This window comes from Anguilla rostrata, chromosome 2, assembly GCF_018555375.3.
Source record: "Anguilla rostrata isolate EN2019 chromosome 2, ASM1855537v3, whole genome shotgun sequence".
Taxonomy (NCBI): Eukaryota; Metazoa; Chordata; class Actinopteri; order Anguilliformes; family Anguillidae; genus Anguilla; species Anguilla rostrata.
In genome coordinates, this window is record NC_057934.1 from 62697608 (window position 1) to 62716961 (window position 19354).

The window sequence follows — 19354 nt, forward strand, 5'->3', positions numbered from 1 at the left end:
CGGGCAAATGCTGGGAGGCTATGGATACGAAGGCCTTAAAGTCCTACAAAGAGCATCCAGTATGGATATAAATACTCATATTAAAGCTGACAATCTACACGTTCACCTCGTGTTCCTTGCTTTCATTTCAAAAGAGCAAAAACATGATGGCCAGATCAAATAGATTTAGATGAAATAGTTTTCATGTAGAAAATCCTATAGGGCTTTTGGGGCCCATAGTCCTGTGGGATCTCTTGCAGGAATCCTGCAGCACTCAGGACAGACAACACTAATGGAATTAAATCCCAGAAGGTGTCCTATAGAAATGCATCAGACACAGTCTGTGCTCACTGTCGGTACGCCAGAATCCTGCAGTGGTTTAATAGAGCCTGCAGCAATCTGCTTGTTCTGCAGGAATATCAAAATTCTAAAGTTTTGATCCTATAGGACTCAAAAGGGATATATGCAAGATTGTATAAAATCCTACAGGACTGTAGACTGATGTCCTACAGGTATTTATGACTCCTCACCTACAGGAATTTGACACTTTTTTGGCACAATTCCTTCAGGACACCTCCACAATTCCTTCACAAATGGCAGAAGTTCCTGAACAACTTCTTTAAAAAAATAAATAAATGAGGGGTCGCAGTGGATTTTTGAATGAAAATGAAATTAAAAATGAAAATGTTAAATTATATCATAAATTTTTTTTGCTCTGCAACATTCTTTGCATAAATAACCAGAAAATTCAGATATCACCACTTGGTGTTTGTGCCAGAACAGAACTGAGTAGTGTTGCAGATTTATTCAGTTGATAAAACCAGATCATCTTCAATTCAAAGGAACTCGCATAAAAAACATTTTCACTAAAAACACAAACACAAACACAACACTGCAATAGCTAAATTATTTTTTGTTCATTATATAGATTTTAACTGCCCCTCAATTAGGTCACGTAGCCATGACACTACTATAGACTGTTTGATTTCTAAACATATTTTATAAATCATTCTTAATAAGTGATCACGTTATGAAAATAGCCGTCTGATACCAGAAGCTATTTAAAGGACAGTTCAGTCAGGACCGCTGTCATCAAAGTAAGATCTTTATTGACAATAAAGGCAATATATTTATGTTTGGAGGTATGGCTCTGTTCTGGAAGCCTTCCCACCAACCATGCAGCAAGCGTGGATAAGGCCGGGAGGCCAGCAGCCAAACCCCCCTAGAGGGATACACACAGAACAGATCCAGCAGCAATGCAAATTATTAACTCATAAGGATGGAGCTGGGGTGGTGGAGGGGATTTATAAAGCAATGTGCAGGAAGTTTGCATGCAGGAGGAGCAGCCAAATGAGTAGAGGGAGGCTATTTAAGTAGATTATTATGTGAATGTACTGTGTGACGACTATCTGCCCTGTCTGCTTATGTGGTTTGTGTGGATGCTGTCTTTGCTGTCTTGGCAGGTACTGGAGGTGGGCGTGGCAGAGTTATCAGGAACACTGGCAACACTGTGTGTGCCAGTGGTCTTTATCTTCTTGGAGCTCAGTTGCTGTTGGCTCTCCTCCCTGAGACACCCTTTGGTTTTTGGTTTGCGTTTGGCTTGTGTTTCTACACATGCCACTGTTAGTTTCGGTTCCCTTATGGTATTCCTTTTTCTTTTAATAAATTGTTTGTTAATTGGCTTGGTTGTGTCTGCCTCCCACTTTTGACATGGCCCCATCAGCTGGAAGCGGCTTGAATCTAGTGGCCTGCCAGAACTGCACGGTGTTCCCATTATATGCACCATGTATGATATAAATAGAATGAAAATTTTATCAGGAACTACTTCAACACAGAAAGATCAGCTCATTTGAGATAGCACGTGCACAGTCAAAACTGTAGAACTGTTAGTCAAAAAGCAGCCTCGTCCATTTGAAGAGCACTGAGCACTGAATTTGCAGTGGTAATCTCAAAGCAAATGTAGCGCACACTCATATTCAAAAGGACAATTCAATTATTTCATAAGCAGTAGTCAACTAATGGCACAGTCCTGTTGAAGAATAAAACTGCACAGCATTTACCCGACTGTAAAAAAATGGAGATTACCATTGCCAATGCACACTCCAGCATTCAAAGAGACCTATGCCATTATATTACTGCATACAAATTAATAGCACAGTTCTGTTGAAGATGGGGCTTTATTTACATTGAGATTAGCACAATGGATACAGTGCATCCATTGTGCTAAAAAAAGGACTAGACCATGATTTTACAAGCAGTTGTCAAATATTCAGTTCAATTACACATTTCTGATGTCAAAGTTTCACAGAGACACTTGACAGAAACAGGCCATTGAAAAAATTAGGTAACTCCCAGCAGGAACACAAAAAAATCAGCAAGTGAGGTAAGAACTCATCAGCTGGCACAAAAAAAAGAAAAAAACTCAAATGATGAGGAAGAACAGACCAGTTGGGCAAAATCAAGGGAGATATAGAGAGGGAGCCCATTTCCCGCTGAGTGGCCTGGTTTCATATGTCGAACATAAGATAAATAATAAGAGACAGGTAATGGTGAATCTATTGAAGCATGCAGAGAATTGCATAGGGAATTATCCAAGCTGCTAAACCAGAAATTGCAAACAAAAAAGCACAAATTCCTATTCAGAAAAGGTGCGGCTGATGCAATGCATCAAGGCCTTTGGGTTGTATAATGAGATGGGCTTGAACAAGGCAAGAGACGGAGCTGGATGAGGCTTCTGGAGAAGAGAACAGAAATGCAAAATGGGTTTTGAAAGAGCTTAACACCAAGCAGGGTGCATGCTAATGGAAAGAGTCTGCTATTGGGCAAAAATGTAAAAGAACAACCCTCAATCATTCATCTCTATTTCAGCTCGATGGCATAATCTAGCCTGGCCACTCATATTCCAACATAAGCGCTTTCTTTCAAATGTGTGGTCGTGTTGTGCCAGAACATAACAGAGTGTTAACAGAACATAACAGGTTTATTCAAAGAATAAATTAAACAAAAAAACTACTGGAACTTAATGGAATTAAGCAAATATGAAGAAAGTAAATGAAAAACAATTAGCACTGCAATAAAAACACTAGCGCTTCTTGATTGTATGGATTTTAACTGCACCTAAATGAATTATGATTTATGGAAAGAGAACACACATGGAACATGATTTATAATAACAGTAACACACACAGAACATAAATTTGAGGTTGGGGAGATATCTTGAGAATTGAGTAGGTTCTGCGTGTGCCCTCAAATGCAACAATGGGTTAGAAGTGCTGGCTGGTTCCAGTAGAGTAAGGGAGGCACAAAGATGGATTGAACTGCAAATACTGCTGAATCAGGGAAAGGTTATTTTGTAAAATTGTAATAAACATAACATTGATAGTTTGAGTTTGGGACCATTTGTGAAGCATTCAATATAAAGAGACTGACGTTTAAAAAGTAGGAAATGTAAATGTAACAAAGACAGTAAAGTGTAAAAGTTACTTAAACTACACTTACTGAACTTACATCTGAACGTCTCAACTGTTCAACTTGTGAAACAGAAATTAAGAGCAAAGTAACAGTGCACATCATTAATTGAAAACAAGTGCTACTAAGTGTTACCTGAACAGAGAAAATGAACATATTTTTACATATTCTCTTTACATAGAATTCTGAAACAAATCAAGCTGAGAAGATTCAACTGCAGGCATATTGCTTCTATTGGCAAAGATGTCATTCAAATGTAAGCTCATGGCTTATAATATATGCATAATTGCTCTAGGCCTATTATTTACTCATCGATGTGATTGGTTAGAGCTTGCAAATGCAAACCGTTGCTTGTCTCAATTGCACATAAATACGTGAATCTTGCCTCACATTTCACTTCGCTTTGCAACCAGAACTGTACTGTAGTGAAGAGTCCGCAGCTGAACAGCCAAAATGGGTGTAAGTATAGAGAATTTTTCATATGAAAAAGCTGAAAAAGAATGCCTACAGAATTCTGTAAATGATGTGCATAGAGTAATTTGTTCAGATTTAGAGAATCCAAATCCATCTTACAGTTGAAATATACTCAATGTGACATAAAGAAAGAGGATATTTACACAATAGATAAAGCGAAGAGAAAGTTGAAACCGATATTAATTATTTATCTAATTGTTTAGTACTTAAGCATTCACCAAACGGAGCCCTTGTAGCTCAGTGTGAAGCTATCACCAGCTCTGTTTATCATGGGGGGCATTCCTTGCTCATAGCTTCCCTCCTGAGAAAATTGTGTAATTTATCATTGAACTATGAAAATGGCGACTTTCTCACTTCAAATGCCTGAGAGAAGTAAAAGAGTCATTGTACGGAATGCAGACATATTTGGCCGTCTTCTTACTGCACATAATCACAAGAGAAATACATGCATCAGTGTGAAAGCGGTTTGCATGTACAGAAGGAAATCTTTGTGCTTGCACTATAAGTGTGTCTGCTTTTTTGTCTTTTTTAGCTACCAATGCAGTTGAGAAACCTGACCTTTAGGTCAGGAATGGAACTGTGTGTCAAAGGTGTTATCCAATCCTCTGTGATTCGGTAAGCCAGTACTTTATTGCTATGAGGCCTGTTTACTGTATTCACAAAACCACTTACTGACTTCATCTATGACCATCCATTTAAAAAAAAAAAAAAGATCTCATCATTTCCTGCTTTCTGGTCGGTTACCTTCCCTTGTGCGGCTCCCTTTATCTCACAGTTTCGCGATCAACGTGGGCCACTCCAGTGACCTCATCGCACTGCACTTCAACCCACGCTTCAACTATGCTGGGGACGTCCGCACCATCGTCCTGAACACCAAAAAAGATGAAACCTGGCAAGAAGAGCAGAGAAGCAAAGAATTCCCCTTTGAGGCAGGGAAGGACTTTGAGGTGAGGCCTGGGACAGGGACACACTGAGTTGTAGGCCCTCACTCCTTTGCACCTGCGTTCAATGGATCAGCCTGAAACGGCTAAATGAAAAGCCCTTGCATCATACAAAATGATGAGAAATTTCACCCAAGAATTGTTAGGCACCATCCTATGGATAATTGACCTTCACAATTCTGCATGCAAGATATATTGACCCTTTAAAAAGAGGTCTGAAATTCTGTACCAGGACAGCAGAGCTTCATGACAAATATTTCAGTCAAATCATTCAGAGTGGTGTTTGGTTATGAGAACCTCCAATGATGAGGCTTTCCACATTAATTAATACCAAACTCTTCATTTCCTCCAGTGTTGTTTTTTATTTGAGAAATTTCTGAAAATAAATATTCCCAACAAAAGATTACATTACATTACATTATAGGCATTTAGCAGACGCTCTTATCCAGAGCGACGTACAACAAGTGCATAGGTTTCATGATGTAGAGGCGCAAAAGAAACACTAGAGTGAAGTAAGGATCGTAGTGCCAGAAGTGACCACATCGATCAGGACTCCAACCCTGTAGAGTAAGCTTGTTCAGCAAGCAAGAATCCTACCAAGTACAAACTAGCACTGGAATCACACCTAATCATACAAAAACAATCCTGCCAGATACACTAACATAATCAAATTATCCTAGCTAGGTACAGTGAGCTGAACTATAGGCTAGGGAGGGGTGGGGAGAGGTGCAGCCTGAAGAGATGAGTCTTCAGTCTGCGTTTGAAAGTGGTGAGATTCTCTGCTGTTCTGACCATCACGGGGAGGTCATTCCACCAGCGGGGGGCTAGGACAGACAGCAGACGGGAGCGGGAAGTGCAGACGCGAAGAGGGGGAGGTGCCAAGCGTCCAGAGGTGGCAGAACGGAGAGGTCTGGCTGGTGTGTAGGGTCTGATGATCCTCTGAATGTACCCTGGTGCTGACCCCTTAGCTGCCTGGTATGCAAGCACCAAGGTCTTAAATTTGATGCGAGCCATAACAGGCAGCCAGTGGAGGTCAGTGAGCAGGGGGGTGACATGGGAATGTCTGGGGAGGTTGTAGACCAGACGCGCTGCAGCATTCTGGATGAGCTGCAGGGGTCTGATGGCGGATGCTGGCAGACCAGCCAGTAGCGAGTTGCAGTAGTCCAAGCGGGACAGGACCATCGCTTGAACCAGGAGCTGGGTTGCGTAGGTGATGAGGAAGGGGCGGATTCTCCGGATGTTGTACAGGAAGAACCTGCACGTTCGACTCACCGCCGTGATGTTCTGGGAGAGGGACAGTCTGTTGTCCATCACCACTCCAAGGTTTTTGGCAGTGGGTGATGATGACACCACAGTGTCCCCTAGGGAAATAAAAAAGTCGAGAAGGTTAGAGGATGGAGCAGGGATGAAGATCATCTCCGTCTTGCCTGGGTTCAGCTTAAGATGGTGGTTATCCATCCAGCTCTGGATGTCCCTCAGGCAAGCAGAGATGCGAGCAGAGACCTGAGTGTCAGAGGGCGGAAAGGAGAGAAAGAGTTGGGTGTCATCGGCATAACAATGATAGGACAACCCATGGGCAGAGATTACAGGACCAAGAGATTGGGTGTACAGGGAGAATAGGATGGGACCAAGGACAGAGCCCTGGGGAACTCCTGTGGCAAGGGGGCGAGGTGCTGATACTGCACCAGCCCAGGTGACTTGGAAGGAGCGACCGGAGAGGTAGGACTCAATCCAGTCTAGTGCGGTGCCACAGATCCCCATAGCTGCCAGGGAGGACAGGAGGATGGGGTGGTTGACGGTGTCAAAGGCAGCAGAAAGGTCTAGGAGGATCAGGACAGATGAATGGGAGGCTGCTTGTGCGGCGTGAAGCGACTCATTGACCGAGAGGAGTGCGGTCTCTGTTGAGTGGCCAGGTCTGAAGCCAGACTGATAGGGGTCTAGGAGGTTGTTCAGGGAGAGAAAAGAGGAGAGTTGATTAGAAGCAGCTCGTTCAATTGTTTTGGATAGGAAAGGGAGAAGGGAGACAGGGCGGTAGTTCTGGATGACAGAGGGATCCAGAGTGGGCTTTTTCAACAGTGGGGTGATGTGGGCCAGCTTGAAAGAAGAGGGGAAACATCCAGAAGACAAGGAGGAGTTTACGAGGGAGGTGACATGTGGGAGGATGTCAGGTGTGATAGTCTGAAGGAGAGAGGAAGGGATGGGGTCAAGAGCACAGGTGGTAGGGCGGTGGGAGATAAATATGTAGCCTAAATATGAAGCACAAAACTGCACTGTTAAGATTTGAATATTTTCTTATTCATAGATCTGTTGTGGGTTCATTGTTTTAAACTGCAGGTGTGGTGTTTTAGTGTGTTCTCTGTGAGTTGGACTGTGTTAACGTTCTTCTTTGGTATCTTACCTCTCCTGCCTTTTTTCCACATCCCTCTTTTTAACTTTCCTATGTTCTCTCATTCTATCTCCCAGGTGACCATTGTCTTCAACTCTGACACTTTTGACATTTATCTGTCAAATGGCAGCATGGTGCAGTTCCCCAACCGTCTGGGTAGCATGGCATACAAATACATTTCGTTTGGGGGAGAAGCCAGGGTCCGAGACATAAGTGTGAGACCATCTGACAAACCAACCAAGAGATAGACATCCCACTTCTGACTCCCGGTTGGCTGCTCGGCTCCCTGCTTCGATCCCTGCAGATCCCAGTGCTTCTGTCTGTACAATCTCACTCAGCATGGAAGTTAATAAATAGCTAGCAACTAAATCTTGGTGCCTGTGTGTGGATGTTTACTTGTACGTATTTTATCAGGATTTGACACTTATGTAATAGCCTGGTCTGAGGTGTTTATGGTTGGATGGATAACAGATTCAACTTCACACATTTTCCATTTACACAGCCGGATATTTTCCAAAGAGATTCAGGTCAGGTTATATGTTAAGAGGAGTACTGTTAATGCTCCTGTATGGCATGCCGTTTAAGCTTTTATTCAACTGGTTTTTGATATCAATAATGACATTTTAACTACTTAAAATTGGAACTCTTGTTATCAGGAATTTAATTTTAACTAGTTATAATTCAAGCCCCATTCATTTCAATGGGTGTGAGGGTGGGGAAGTGTTAACGACCACATGCAACTACAAGTGAATTCAAAAGGGGGTTTCTTTTAAGTTACCACCAAAGTGGAAACCACTAGGTCTCAGTAAGAGACTCGAGGAGGGGGTAACAAAAAGAAAAGACTCAACTCCTAAGGGAGAATATCCCAACACAAAGTAATAGTCTCAGCGGGACAAGGATCTAAAGCATAAGGAGTGAGTAGAAATTTAGTACGACTGCAGTGCAGTCGGAAGAAAAGCAAAGAAAAGGTGCCTCGTAACGAGGAAGGCAAAACGGCATTTAAAGTAAAATAAAGAATGCAGCTAAGTGATTAGCAGGACCGAAGTCTTACTACTAATCAAAACAAAAAGCTATATTGAAAAATCCTATACCTTTTTCATCACCACACTTTTCTCTAAGAGAGGAAATGGGACCTTTCATTTTTGATATCAAGAATTCAATTTCAACTAGTTAAAATACGAATTCTTGATATCAATAATTGTATTTTAACTAGTTAAAATTGGACATTCTAATTAAAACTAGTTAAAATCATATTGTTGATATCATTCATTTAATTTAAACTAGTTAAATTGAATTCATGTTATAAAGACTTCCAAATTTAACTAGTTCACACTGAATTAATGATATCAGAAATTGGTAATTTATCTAGGTCAAATTCCAACTCCCATTGAAGTTAATGAGAAAAAACGTTTTAAATCTCACTAGTTAAAATAAAATTTCTGATATCATGAATTGGCTTTTTAACTAGTTAAAACTGAATTTCCAATATCAATCATATGCATTTCAACTAGTTAAAATCAAATTTCGGATATCAGATTCTAGCTAGTTACAATTAAATTTCTGAATTTCAAGAAATTCAAGAATTTGCATTCTTACTAGTTAGAATTGAATTTGTGATATCCTCTAGAAATGAATTTAAGCTAAAACGGCTTGCCATACTCCACTCCATTTCCATAACCAGTGGCCACACAGACATGCATAGGAAAGGCGTGGTTTGATTTATATGATGATCAATCACAAAGGTATGTTTTAGGTGAAACGGTTTTGTTTGCCAAAAATGTTAAAAGTCAGGAAAATAAACTGATCAGCCCTGATGCTAATATCAGCCTGCTCTCCATGAAGGTGTATCAGCACAGATCTTTTACAACTGCTACAGCCCCGCATATGCTATACCTCAAACAGCATGTATTCAACACTGGGAAGATTGCTTTAAGATCATCTTAAGAATCACACTCCTAAGAGTAATGCTCTGTACAGAACTTTGTCATTTATGGATATTAAAGCCAACCAGACTTCTCACTTTCATAAAGCATGCTTCACTTCCAAAATGGCCATGTGTGCTATTTGAGACCACATATCTTGTATCACTCTTTCAACTGTGTTGGTACCTAGCATCCAATTATTAAACTGGTGTGATTAACTGATAGCTCCTGTATTTGATGGTATATTACAGAGTGTCGAGTGTTGAGTATATTGATATGATCTCTTAAGGATATAAATCTAATTTTCAACTCAGTACTTCAGGTCATATAGTTACTACATTACATCATAAATATCAAACAAGTAGTCCTATGGTTTAGTTGGTACAGCACTGCACTTACAGCATAAAGATTGTGAATTGGCTCATGGGACTACATATGGTTAAAAATATAAAAAGTGTCTGCTAAGAAGTACGTAGTATGTAGAAGTATGTAGATGCATAATTACTAATATCTGTCAAAATGTAATTGGCAGATTAAAGTCCACTGTGCAAATAGTCACTCAGTGATACTGTAGAGTCAACAACAAATCTCTTTTGTGAGGAATGAATATTATAATGTAATCTATATATTTATATTTTATCTGCTGAATTTATCCAATTAATATTCTGCCATCTTAATACTGAGCAAATAACTTTGAGAAAAATTTTGAATCTTAAGAAGTCTGACCAGTAGTAAGTACATGTTGTTTGAAGTACAGTTGAAACACAGCTGTAGAAGTTAGCTTTCTGCTAATACATCTTTATGCTAAACAGGCTGGTGTTAGTGTTAGGGTTGATCAATTCATTGCCTGTCTTTTGAGGCTTTTGGCAAGCACAAACATTTCACTCAGATAAATTGTTTATTTTATTTTGTTTGCGATTCATTTCCTTAGTTTTTATAATGGGAGGTTAAATTAAAACTTTGTATTTTTATGCATGCAGCCTTTTATGAAATATTATTCAACTTTATTAAATTATTACCAACTTGAATTAAAAATGGAATTCAAAACATCATCCTAAAACAAGTATTAGATTGTATAGTGCATCAGGTGTTTAAACCTTACTTTATATAACACTGCACCACACAGTACATTGAGTATAGCACAGGTGAGGAAAATATCCCACCCAAACACACTATGTCTGTAAACCCACATTCATTACCATGTTGCACAAAGATACCATATAACACCCCGACCCACCACATTACTATCCACAAGTAATCAACCACACACTTTCCCATTTACAAAAGTATTTTACTTTCATGGATCAAATGTAATGGAATTTCCAATCATCAAAAAAAAAAAAACAAGACCAGGTGAAAACCTAATATATCCCTGGACCTAAGACACGCCATCCGGCCGACCAATGGTGTAACTTCATAACTCGGCCGACCAATGGTGTTACTTCATCACTCAGTCACAGACATTTGCGTTTGTTGCGGTCCAGCCAAAAATTGAATCCACATAAGACAGAACTCACTGACTAACTTTAACACATATTTGTTATGTTTCACTTCTCAGTTTCACCAAACATAAACCCACTGTAAAACATTAAAGTTAGGTACATGCGTTCCAGAAGCAGACACCTGAAAATGCCAGCTAGGTAATACTAATGTGTTTCATGCATTTTCGTGAGTAAGGGCATACAGTAAGTCCAAAACATTATTTAGCCATATAGGATATGCTCCTAGATCATCATCACTTTTGTTGTTCCTGAAACAACATCCCAATTAACCAATCATTTCCCTCTGATGTCATCAGCATGTTCCAAACAACCGTCCCCTGAGCCATTTTTAAATTCTCCAAAACTCCCTGCTTTTCAGAGAAATAAGATATTGCGTAGCTCCCCATTTAAGTTCATAACATTGAACAAAATGTATTATGTTGATTTAAAACAAAATAAAAAAATAAAGAAAACTGGGTGCCCTTGTTAAAATGTAGTAAGATGGGTGCTCTTGGAACTGGGAGAACAAAGCAAAAGCAAAGAAGCAAAACTGATTGTCATTCTAGGCAGTCAAAAAATAAAAATGAATGAAATGGATTGAATGCATTAAAAAGCTTCAGTGATCACATGGATAAACACACCGGATGGCAAGGACTCTTGGGAAGAGGGGCTGAGAAGCTTTCCCTTCCGGCCTGGGCAGGAGTTTAAGGTGAGGACGCGAACATGGACGTGGACGTGAACGTGGACGCGGACATGGCTATGGATGTGGATGTGGACGAGGACCCTGACTTTGAAGCCCTAACAGGAGCCTTCGTTTAAATCTCTGCACCCGATTTTCCCGCCGTGACAGCTCTCTACTTATTCCACTGAATGTCCCCAAATGCCAGATATTGAGCCAAATTTGTGTGTGGTTCAGTAGGTTATTATCACACATAGCCTCCTACCCGAAGGCTAGATTGCCTACAGTAGATTACTGCTGCCCCCTCTGGGGTCTCCTCTGGTAGACCTCGAGTTCTGGTTCTTCTGTGCCAGGTAGTCCTTGGAGCTGCTGATGCAGCTGTTCCCACAGGTGAGATGGGGTGGTGGGATCCTTAAATTACCATGATTCCCATGGGCTGGGGCAGGACGAGACCATCGCTTTTCCATGATAAATGTCTTTTCCATGATAAAAAATAATGTAAATGTTTGTTTCCTTTTTGTTTACTAATGAACTACATCAACTTGTAATGTATGCAATCACTTTTCTGTGCATAGCACATTTATAGCCGATATGATTAGGTTTTAATCAACATCACATTGATCACAATGACAAGTAGGCCTATACGCTATATCCAATCATCCATTATCTATACTCGCTCATCCTGGTCAGGGTCACAGGGGCACTGGAGCCTATCCCAGCGTGCTTTTGGCGAGAGGCACATACAGTACAGATAAAGTTAATTTAATGAACCAAGAAACACACGTGGAGCATGATTTATAGATCATAGTAACTCACATGGAACATAGATCTGAGGTTGGAATTGAGCGGGTGCTTTAAATAACTGCAGGTGCCCTCAAATGTAACAACGCATCGGTGTGGGCAGGTGCCAATACAGTGAGGCACATTATTAATAATTTATTTTGCTTTAGTCAGACAGAAAGAGTAATAGACCAAGAAGGGACCACAGCTGAGATAGGCGAAATCGTACGGGGGAAACACATATGACTGAAAATCAGTGTTGTTTTCCTTTGCTTTCTCTTTAGAACCACACACACACACAACCAGGCATAAACACAAACTTGTTAAAGAGCCATAACAGCAACTGTAGCAAGAGTGTCTTGCCATACTGTGTTGCAACGCGCCTTAAAGGCACAGTAAATCCTTTAGCACCTCATCCCGTCTCTGAATTCTCACTGATTCCTTGTGGCGAATACTACCTCAGTACAGTCCCTACAATACCTGTCCTCCATCACATTATCACAGACACTGAATGGTTACATTGGCACGGTGACCGCGGATCTGTGAATGGAGGTCATCATTCCACTGTGTGGGTCAGCCCCACTGAGACGGCCAGCTGTCTCTGAGCAGCCATCTCTGAGTCCACATGAGGAGGGAAGGATCCTAGGAAACATACCTTCTGTGGTCCAGCTACCTCTGGCCTCCCATTTTTAGATCCCCAACAATACCATGCCTGGAATGTATTCCTGGTGGTGGTGGCCCTTCAGCTTTACAGTGCTGCTGCTAGCACAGACAAAACCGACCGCAAGGCAAAATGCATGCCGAGCCCACTGCGGATGACAAATTACAAGAAAAACCTGAGTAAATGAGCGGAGAAACATAACAAATATAGACGCTTCCATACAGGTGTACTGCATGATACAATTAAGCAATTAACATCCTATAATGGCCTGTGGCATGTGTAAAAATGCTATGCAGACCGAGGTGACCTCGATTTTGGATTAAGATGGCAAGGGGCAATATTGGGGCAGGGACGGCAGGAGTTTCAGTCACAAAGACTGTTCGACTGGCTTGTGTTTCAACAGGAACAGTGACTAAAGTGACCTATGTATTCAGATCGATGGGAAAGGCATCAGTAAATTGGGTCAGAAATTATGGTTGAAACCTTCAATGACCATGATTCGAGTGAAGATGTGCTTCATTTGTCGTTAGTTAGTAGACTAATGCATAGTTTGCCTGACTGTTGAAATTCTTCCTTAATAGTTGTTTGTGCATGCATCTAAGTGTAAGTATGTTGTTATATATTTATACAAATGGTGAGTAATCTTGTTTGTTAAAATTTATGCTATCTTTAAACAGATCAGCAGCTGATTACAATGTTCCATTGATGGAATAATATTATGTTTCTTGCTTATATGCACAGAACTTATCGCTAGAGCGCTACATGTTTGCCTTATGGACTGTATGTGGTACAGTATTTGGATGAATTTATGGCTCAGTCATTAACTCTTGCTCTTCCTAGAGGACTAACCAAATTGTTGTTAGCCAGCACGACATAGTTATTTAATTCTGGGTAGGTGCATGTGTATACTGTAAGTTTACTAATTTATTTATTTATTTAACCTTTATTTACCCAGGGTAGGTTCACTGAAAATGCTCTTTTGCAGGAATGCCCTGCTTCACACTCATACACATTCACACCTGGGAGCTGCCCAGTACAGCTACAATTCTCTATTGTTGGCCACTGAGCAGCTCCACTGGAGGAAGAGAACATTTTTTAGCCAATTAAATCGGGGGATGTTTAGTTGATTAGGTGATTAAGTTTTTGCGAGAGCCAGATCTGGGATTTAGCCAGGACATCGGCGAACCCCCTACTCTTTGCGAATAGTGTCATGGGATCTTTACTGACCACAGTGAGTCAGGACCTCGGTTTAACGTCTCATCTGAAAGACGGCATCTCCTACAGCACAGTGTCCCTGTCACTGCACTGGGGCATTGGGGTTTATTTGATCAGAGGGAAGATTGCCCCCTGCTGGCCCACCAACACCACTTCCAGCAGCAACTCCCTGGTGGTCTTCCATTCAAGTACTAACCAAGCCCACACCTGCTTAGCTTCCGCCAGTCGGCAGGAGCAAGTGGTATGGCTGCTGGCAATTGCTACTGGCAAAACTAATTGCGTCATCCATAAATGTGACCCCTTTAACATTTACAATTCAACAGTTATACAGTTGGATATATACTGAAGCAATGCCCTTTCAGTACTTATTTAGGTTCTGAAGATCTACGGATATTATCGTAGTTAGATAGTTGTCTTACAATAAGTGAGCCTTGTTAGTATATTTTTATTTATTTATTTATTTTTTTATATGGTCCTGCCCGTTGACACCTTCATTCCGTTTTTTCTTAATCACCAATTAATCATTTCTGTTACACCCCTGTACCCACAGACCACCTAGGGGCATGTACACGTACTAAAGCCTCCTGTTGTTCAGAGAGGAAAAATAAAACTGAACAACAAAAATGCAAACACTGACACTGACCTCAGGCACATTCACACACACAGAGCCATATATCTGTTAAAATAACATGGGCAAGAAAATATTGTCAGGGTTCTGTATCTTCCCCGTGTTATTCCTGGTTGGGCCGCCAGATGGCGGCACCTCTGCTTTGTCTCGTGTCCCCTTCCCTTTCTGTGGCCTGATTGTTCATTGTGCCCTCCGGTGTCTCGTCTGCGTCGTGTCTATTTAAGTCCCCATTTTCCCTGACTCAGGTGCTGGATCCTTGCTTGTTTGTTGCCTGCCCCTTGCTTGCCTTTTGTTGCTTGCCCTATGCTTGCTTGTTGCCTGTTCCTTGCCTGCTCGTTGCCTGTTGTCTGTTCCTTGCCAGCTCTGTTCTCCACATTTTTTTGGGGACTTTTGTATTTCTTGTTTCCCGCATTTTGGAAGTTTTCCTTTGTTTGTTATAGCCGCCCTGCGAGGCTTTCTGTTTCCTTTGTTCCCCTTTTTCTGATTAAAGTCTTTTGTTCTCCCCATTTTGGAGTTTGCATTTTTCCCCACACTCTGCGCTTGGGTCCATTCCCGCGCCCTCACCTGACAAATATTCACTTAACTGATCTCGGCACTAAGCATCAAGAGGTGTTCACATGGGTGTGTGTGTGTGTGTGTGTGTGTGTGTGTGCGTGTATGAACACTTGTAAAAAGGCATGTTCTATTAGAAAGACAAAATAAATGCAAAGTGATCCTGGCATTCCCATGAGAACAGGTGGCAGCAGGTGTGGCAAAGACAGCGAACAGGTTAGGAGTGTGACAGCACCCCTCAGAGCTGAAGTTGGAGGCGGTGATGATGACATCACTTTGTTCTGTACCAGAACAGGGATCGCCCTGGGGATTTCAGTAACCTCTATAACAGCTTCAGTGAGTGAGGTGCCACAATTACATATGAAGCCAGTAGTTTTCCTACACTGCTTTATTGGAGACTTTTTCAGCTGTGTAGCCTACAACCCTTCACAATCACCCTAAGGTATTATCCATTTGGCTATTGCTGAAGTGTGCACTATCTTAAAGAAACAGCATTTTTACTGAATCTATTTTTAAAAGACACTTTCTGCCAATAAAATCTGTAAAATAAAGGAATTTAGATAACTCCATTAGTATAAAGCTGTTAAGAATACTTTGGCCTATAGGACTAGACATTAAGCAAAATGAAAGATACTGCTGTTGCATTGCCTAATGCTATTGACTTAAAATAGGCTGTACCATTTTAGGTGTCCTGGTTGGGGTTCCAAGAAGCAGAAGAGAAGCACGTTTTTGGGTTTCACATAATAACAACAACTGGTGTACATATATTTCCTGGCTTTTCCACCCAGTACTATTATAGGACTTATATTTTATTTCTTCATAAAAGGATAGGTCACTTATTCCACCAAAGATACAAAAAGTGTCATGGTTCTGTGGTTTGTCTGCATTTCCCTTTTTGGGCCGCCAGATGGCGGCACTTCAGTTTTTAGTTCTGTTCATTTACCCTGTTTAATTGTATTATTGTTTTCAATTATTCAATTATTGTTTTTTGTTGTCTCGTTTTCCCTTCCCTCTCTGTGGCCTAATTGTGCATTGTGCCCTCCTGTGTCTCGTCAGTGTCTTGTCTATTTAAGTTCCTTTCTTCACTGACTTGAGTGCTGGATCCTTGCCTTTCTAATTGTGTTTCGGTATGTGCTCCCACGTATACTTTTGGCTCTGTGTTTTGTCCTGAGTGTTTTCTACCCTGCCTGTGTCCTGTTTTTGCATCGTTTTAAATTTCTGGATTTTCTTTGTTTCTGCTTAAGGAACTTTGCTTTGTCCTTTTGAGACTTGCTCTGCGTGGCTTAGTTTTTGTTCTCCCTGGTTTTTGTACTTATTAAAAGTAAATTCTCGGTTTGTTCATCTTCCATTTTCTCTTCCCATTTTGAACTTTCCTATGCTCACACTTTCTTTCCCAGGTGACCATTACCTTCAAGGAGAATTTTTACATTTATCTAGAAAATGGCCCCAAGATGCAGTTCAGCAACTGTCAGGGTGACGAGGAATTCAACTAATCTTATTTTGCGGGAGATGCCACAATCCAAACCATTAGTGTCCAATAAAGAGAAGCCAGTAGTTGCCATGCATCCCCTTCCTGACTGCTGATTGGCTGCCACGGTCCCTCCTTCCATATCACTGCCAAGTAGCTATACAGCCATGCTGCAACTGCTGTCTGTCCCTCCCTAACATCAGTGCCTTTAATCTTGTGCCTTTCAGAATCATTGCTTAGTTTTACAAACGCAATCCAGCGTTGACAATAAATCGCTAGCATGAGCAAATCATGTCATTGTGCCCGTGTGTGGACATTATTTCAGGGAAGGAGGGTCCAGTTCCTTCTATAAATCTTGTGTATGAAAGTACTTTTAGGGTCACATTCACTCTTCAAGCAAGACTTCAAAAACATGCTCATTCATCAGTGCCTTTTCTAGTTGATGGTTAATATAGATTACATTTCTCAGGTTTTCAAATCAGATGGTTGGACAGTTACTGAAGAGATTCAGGTTAGGGCTGTCTCTTGATAAAAGCTGTTGATTTTGATGCAACGGGGACCCGAACTTGCACCTCACTGGTAGCAACAATAATTACTTAACTAGTGGCCACATGGACATGCATAGAAAAAGGAAGATCTGGTAGTGGGTAGCACTGTCACCTCACAGCAAGAAGGTCCTGGGTACGAATCTGGCCTGGGCCTTTCTGTTTTTGCATGTTCTGCCTGTGTCCATGTGGGTTTCCTCTGGGTACTCTGGTTTCCTCAGTCCAAAGACATGCAGGTAGGCTAATTGGTGACTCAAGATTTCCCAAAAGTATAAGCGTGTGAGTGAACGGTGTGTGTGCCCTGCAATAGATTGGCGGCCTAGGATGTATTCTCACCTCTTGCCCGACGCATGCTGCGGTAGGCTCCAGCACCCCAGTGGCCCTGCCGAGGGCAAGTGGGTATAAATAATGGATGGATGGATGGATATATATAAAAACTGGAAATAAAGATTTAAGATGGAAATAACATTTTTGGCATTTAAACACTAATTTATGGTAGAATATGGTCAATTTTTTTAGATGACTGTTTTTGAAACAATAGTTTAAGATTCTATTTATATATCTATTTGACTTAATATTAGGCTTTGAAATGGAAATGTATTCGCAGCTTATATAAAAATATAAGCATTTATTTTTTCAATTAAATATCCATTTTTTGAAAAAATATCTAAAATGTGTATTCTGAGATTTTGTCAAGTAAATTTGAAAAAATCCTCCCAACGTTTAATTTAGCATGTCTGTTAAATCTGACGAGAGAATCATATTTAAAACGAATTTTTGGGGCAATGGTAATACGATGGTTTATTTTACATTTGACAGCCCATATCACCATGCCGTTTTCAGCAGAGGAGCAGAGTGGAGGAGGAAGGAGGGGTGAACACTGTGAAATGGAACCAGATACACAGACCTCAGGCACACCTTACAGCCTTGTGTGTATTAACACAACATGAGCAAGGAATACATGCACATTTAACCTATCCATCCTTTAAGCACCAGGACAGGATGAGGGGGATTGACACACACACACACTCGCATGCACAAAATGTATCCATCCTCAAGAACACTCTTGCATGGGCTCAGTCATGTTTTATTAGAAAGACAAAATAAATGCAATGTGATGTTGGCCTTCACACGAGAGCAGGTGGCAGCAGGTTTGGCAGAGATAGAGAACTGGCCAAGAGCGTGACAGCACCGCTCAGAGCTGAAGATGGAGGCAATGACGATGACATCGTCTTTGTTCTGCACCAGAACAGGGATCTTCCTGCACCCTGGGGACTTCAACTAACCTCTGCATTACCAGCAGTCATCTTGGGGTAACAGTGACTCGTAACAGCCTCTTCAAACCACATATTTCTTGTAAATATTTTCTGTGGATCTTCGTATGAAACCGTTAGATTTCCAACCATTATTATTATTTTATTTTTTTGCTAAGCACCCAACTAACTGCAAATATTAAAAACCGTAATTATCACACAGTTTATTTAATGTACTGCTCAAGCATATACTTATACTGTTTCTTAAAAGAACAGCCTTTGATAGAATTTAGAAGAGACAATTTTTACCAACTTTGCAAAATATAGTAAAGTAACTAAATTTGTATTAAAAAAGCAAAAATAATGAGGTCTACTGGCCTAAAGATTAAGTAAAAAGAAAGATATGCTTCTGCTGCACCATTTTTGGTGTTCTCTCTGGGATTTCAAGCAAGGAAGAGAAGCATGTTGGGTTTCAGGGGAAAATGAACAGGGGTGACTGTGCCCTGCTGAATATGTGTGAGTGCATGTGTCTGTGTGTGTGTGTCTGTTTGTGTGTGTGTATGTTTGAGCGCATGTGTGTGTGTGTGAGTGCGTGCCTGTGCATGTGTGTATGTGGTCTCATCTGTGTGGTTTGCTGCATCTGTGTGGCCTCTCTCTTTTACACTCAGTGGCCACTTTATCAGGTACACTAGTCTAGTACCAGGTACAGTAAAACCCCCTTTTGCCTCCAGATCAGTCTGAATTCTTTGTGCCATGGATTCAACAAGGTGGAAACATTCCATATGAATTTTGGTCCCAAAATGTAGCCGCTCCTTGCAACAATGTATTCTGAGCCACACTAAGTAATGGCAGCTACAAAAATAAGCGAGAGCACATTTTTAATAATGATGATTCCCCTCTCTAGTTATGCAAACCTTTTAAA

At 40.9% G+C, this 19354-nt stretch overlaps 1 protein-coding gene and 1 long non-coding RNA gene across 2 annotated transcripts; both read left to right on the plus strand.

Annotated features, from left to right (window-relative positions):
• The first annotated feature begins 3827 nt into the window (after positions 1 to 3827).
• Positions 3828 to 7607, plus strand: LOC135248776 (galactose-binding lectin l-1-like). Its single transcript, XM_064323702.1, has 4 exons — positions 3828 to 3906; positions 4454 to 4536; positions 4697 to 4868; positions 7326 to 7607. Exons 1-4 carry the CDS (start codon positions 3901 to 3903, stop codon positions 7494 to 7496), a joined length of 432 nt encoding a protein of 143 aa, XP_064179772.1. The 5' UTR covers positions 3828 to 3900; the 3' UTR covers positions 7497 to 7607.
• Positions 7608 to 16249: 8642 nt separating this feature from the next.
• Positions 16250 to 17196, plus strand: LOC135249524 (uncharacterized). The gene is made up of 2 exons (XR_010328723.1): positions 16250 to 16293; positions 16564 to 17196. It is a non-coding gene; the product is annotated as an uncharacterized LOC135249524 (long non-coding RNA).
• The last annotated feature ends 2158 nt before the right edge of the window (positions 17197 to 19354 follow it).